The sequence below is a fragment of the Corylus avellana genome, chromosome ca8 (genome assembly GCF_901000735.1).
Source record: "Corylus avellana chromosome ca8, CavTom2PMs-1.0".
In the NCBI taxonomy this organism is placed as follows: Eukaryota; Viridiplantae; Streptophyta; class Magnoliopsida; order Fagales; family Betulaceae; genus Corylus; species Corylus avellana.
In genome coordinates, this window is record NC_081548.1 from 15,826,546 (window position 1) to 15,830,898 (window position 4,353).

At 34.9% G+C, this 4,353-nt stretch overlaps 1 protein-coding gene across 1 annotated transcript; it reads left to right on the top strand.

Annotated features, from left to right (window-relative positions):
• The first annotated feature begins 1,443 nt into the window (after nucleotides 1-1,443).
• On the top strand, nucleotides 1,444-1,980 carry LOC132190945 (uncharacterized). Its single transcript, XM_059605971.1, has one exon. It carries the CDS (start codon nucleotides 1,444-1,446, stop codon nucleotides 1,978-1,980), a length of 537 nt encoding a protein of 178 aa, XP_059461954.1.
• The last annotated feature ends 2,373 nt before the right edge of the window (nucleotides 1,981-4,353 follow it).

Genomic DNA, 4,353 nt, shown 5'->3' on the forward strand with positions numbered 1-4,353 from the left:
CCGAGCCACCCCCAGTGGGTATCGGGGGTGGTTTCACCCCCAAATTGCCTCGGCCACCCCCAGTTTCTTCCGATTTTTCTTTTTTTTTAATATATTTTTTTTAATTAAAAAAAAACATTTTTTTTAATTAAAAAAAATTAATATATGTGCCACGTGTCGACGTCTGATTGGTCCACGTGTCAGTTTAACGGTCAACTAACGGTCAACTAACGGATGGACTAATTTGGTCACTTATCAAAACCACAGGGACCTCCTGTGATAAAAATGAAACCCCAGGGGGGAAAAAATAAAGTTGTGAAACCCTAGGGACTAATTTAGTATAAAAAACTCATGTACATCTCACATGTTATTAAAAAAAAAGACACATGTCACTTTCATAAAGTAGGTTGAAGGAAATTCTTCCAACCCAGTTTGAAAGAAAACTTGTGCATTGATTATAATTTTTCTCTTTTAAATTTCTTTAATTACATTATAGTGTGGAGTCCAGTATTCAATGCGCGTGATAGATATGACTCTTATCTCTTTCATATATTTAATTAGCTTGTGGGATTTGTTTATTTATAGAGCAATATTACTATTCATCCCTATTTTACATTCATGTACAGACAGAAGTAACGTATCACTTAAAAAAAAAAAAAAAAACCTACTTAAAATATTTTATTCTAATCGAAGTAAAATAGGTGTAATAAATAAATATGAAGACGAAGGACTATCATTACTCTACTTGGCGGAATAGGATCCGGTTAATGTTAAAAGTAGGGAACAATTGTCAATTTTGCCCCTCAACTTTAATGTTAAAACAATATTGTACTTATTTTATCCTCTCCATTCAAATCCTAGTCTCTACTTGGCTAATGACCTATCAATTTCATTTAAAATAAATAATATCTATTTTATAATAAAGATTTAAAGGTGACGCATTTAACTGTATACATAATGTATTTGGATCCTCTCCCATTCAAATGAACTAGAAAAGAGCCGGTTCCAACAAAATGAGGGGCAAAATTGTCCAGTAGAACTGGTTTGTCTCCTGTTCATTAATTTAAATTGGAGAGGATCTAATGCCATACATAATATTACATTATTAAAAAAAAAAAAAAAAAGTGTGAAGGTTGACCTTATGTGCACTGTACTTAATTATGAAATAAATCGGGGTCCATTTTCTCTTTTTATATCAACTGTGTCTGAAATTCAATGGATTGGTAGGCACCGATAAACCTTTTCACACGGCTTTGGTGGTTGATTTGGTCTAAAAAACTAAAAAACAAAAAAAAAAACAAAAGGAATTGAAAGCCGGCAAGGCATTGCTTGATTGTTGATCAGAGGCACCTAGCTAGCCGTAATAATCGTCACTTCCAAGTGGGTTCATAATTAACGCAAAGAACAGGGAAAGTCTTTCTTATATATATATCTTTCCTTCTTTGCATTATCTTTCAGAGAAATATGGCTGCTTGTTTTTCATTTTGCAGATCATCGCCGGCGAGCAAAACCATAAAACTGGTTCACATGAATGGCTACGTGGAGGACTTCGAACATCCTGTTTCAGTCAGCCAAGCCACAGGCAAGCCCCCCAAGCACTTTGTGTGCACCCCGGCTCAGCTTCTTTGCGCCGGCTCCGAGCCATTGGACCCCGACACCCAGCTCGAACCAGGCAAAATATATTTCCTGCTGCCATTCTCGGTATTACAAGCTGATGTTTCTCCATTGGACTTGGTCTCTATTGTCAGGAAGCTAACCGCAGTGGCAAAAGCTAGACGGCGTGAGCCGCCTAAATCTATCCAAACTAGTCAATACGGCTCGAGCCCAGTGTTTAGTTCACCGGGCACAAGTCCTAGCCGGTTTATGGAGCCAGAGGGGAATATGATGGCGTACGGTGCACAGAGGTCCGCTAGAGTGCGGTCATGGACGCCTATATTGGACACCATTAGAGAGATGTCGTTCAATCGTAAAAGCGAATCAGATTTGCAAGAAAAGCAATAGTTGTTAGGACTTTCTGAGGTAGGTGGTATTTTTATTTTTGTTTACGACCAAAACCCCTCGAAGGTAAAGCCATTGCATATATTCATTCTTGTTAGGTAAATCCAAAACCCATGCCTCGCACTGGCCCCTCTCAGCATGGACCAGTTGAATCACAGGTTTTACTCGGGAGTTGGCCCCAAGTGTTAGTTTGTACTCAATAATTTCGAAGTTGAGATTATGAAAAGTACACTCAAAGATCCAAACTTCCCAGCTAACCCCTTAGGGTTAGGTATGTGGTAGTCTTGTGTACAAAATTTCAAAAGAAAGAATAGTTTTTTGCTTGGTTTTGGTCCCCTAGCAATAATTGTTGTAAGAGGCATTGCAGTTTGTGATTGATCTTATAATTATGGTCTATCTTCAATATGGCTTTTGGTAAGTGTAAGCTCATATATTAGAATTGAAGTGATTATACAATTTTTAAAAGGAGAAACATCATTAAAAGAGAAAAGGCATCAAAATAGATCATAAAACTTTGGTTTTTACGTACGACATGATTCAATTGGCTTGAAAGAAAGAAATCCAGAAGAGGTAGGAACTCACACGGGGAAAGAGGCATCAAATTAGATCATAAATAATTATGGATGGCATTTTCGTAAATATTGAACTAGAACATAAATGTCAACTGCAGAACTTGATAGGGCTGATGACAGTATAATCGTCATTTTAATGTTGATAAACCAAGCACAATAAGCCCTATAGGTTTTTTCTTTTTTTTACAACGTATGAACTAAATCTTTTTGTTTTATGATTGTGATGTGACCTAAAGTACTTAGTAGTATTTTTGATGTTTTGTGCATTAAATTTTTCACTTAAAAAAAAAAAAAAAAGAAAAAAAAAATGTTTGTGGCATTTTTTAAATGCTACGAATCAGATCATAAATGTCAGGGAATATGATCCTCGCATTTATTTCCCAGCCTATTCACTGTGTCTTTCTGTAAATTTTTGTTGGGCAGATTTTTTTTACCTTTAAGGTCTTCTTAGCTTCTTAGCACATGCTCATGCGTCAACAAAATTGAAACTTTAAAGGGACATACTCATGTACGTGAGTCAGATTATAATGAACAATAGATATTGGTTTGTAAAGTTTTGAGGACTTTATCTTCTCGTATATTTATAAACAAATTATACATAATATACAAACAACTATGATCTTATTTTAAGATAATGCTGTTACAAGTATTCAAAAAATATACAGTCAAAACAATATGAGATTATGAGATAACAAACTGAAATTATGAGATAAGATTATCTCGTGCAATCTCTGACTTGATTTCAAACTCTAATTTGGCCGTGTATTCGTTCTTCAATAATAGTTTGTTTCCCCAAACTCTTTCATGATATCAGTGATCTCCTCATGCTTAAACTACAAACAAACAACCACAAGAGATACAAAAGGATGAATGAATGAAAGAATCAAAACACACATCCATCATATTCAATCAAAACTTAATTTTAGAACTTTTTCAACTCCACGTACATATCTTGTATATTTTTAGGAGTCGTGATTCAGAGCACACAGCATGCCTAGCATGCCGTATAGGAAAGAAAAAAATTTAATATTTTATTCGAAAAAAAAAAAAAATTTGCCCGCATGCTATTTTACTTCTCCCTATTTTTAGTAATCCTTATAAAAAAATAGATGACACTTTTTTTTCAGGGTATATTTGGTAAGGGGTTTACCTTCCATCTTACACGTTGACTTCACCTTACCAGGCAGAGTGTTGCCAACTTGCTATTGTACCCTCTAGCACATGTCATCTTGTGGCAAGGTTGTTTGTAAATCATTTGGGGGTAGTTTATCGACTCGACAAGAGGGTGTCCCTATCCTATGCCCTTTGTTGCAAGTCAAACGGCATTTAATGTCTCAACTCGTCTCCATAACAACAAAAAAATAATTTTTTTCTTACCGAAGTTTTTTGATGTGTTTAGAGTCGTGTGTTGAATGTCAGGTACATAGGAATCAGTAAATTTTTTTTTTCTAACGTGTTCTTGTTTAGCACGTCAGAAAATTTCTGACATGTCAAATTTGACATGACAGAAAATTTTTGACGTGTTAAAATATAACACGTTAGAAAATTAAAAAAATAATTTTTTTAAAATTTTTTTTTGGAATATTTTTTTTCAATTAATTTAATTAATTATTTTTTTTTTTTTTGTAATTTCTTTGCACGACACGCGTGAGAGAGCTGCCGTGCAGAGAAATGAAAAATTAATGGTGCAGAGAAAAATTTTTCATTTATCTGCACGGCCAGCTCCCTCACGTGCCTCTCTTCTTTTCTCAATTATCTCTTTCTCTCTCTTCTTTTCTCTGGCCAGCTCTCCATTTTCTTCATT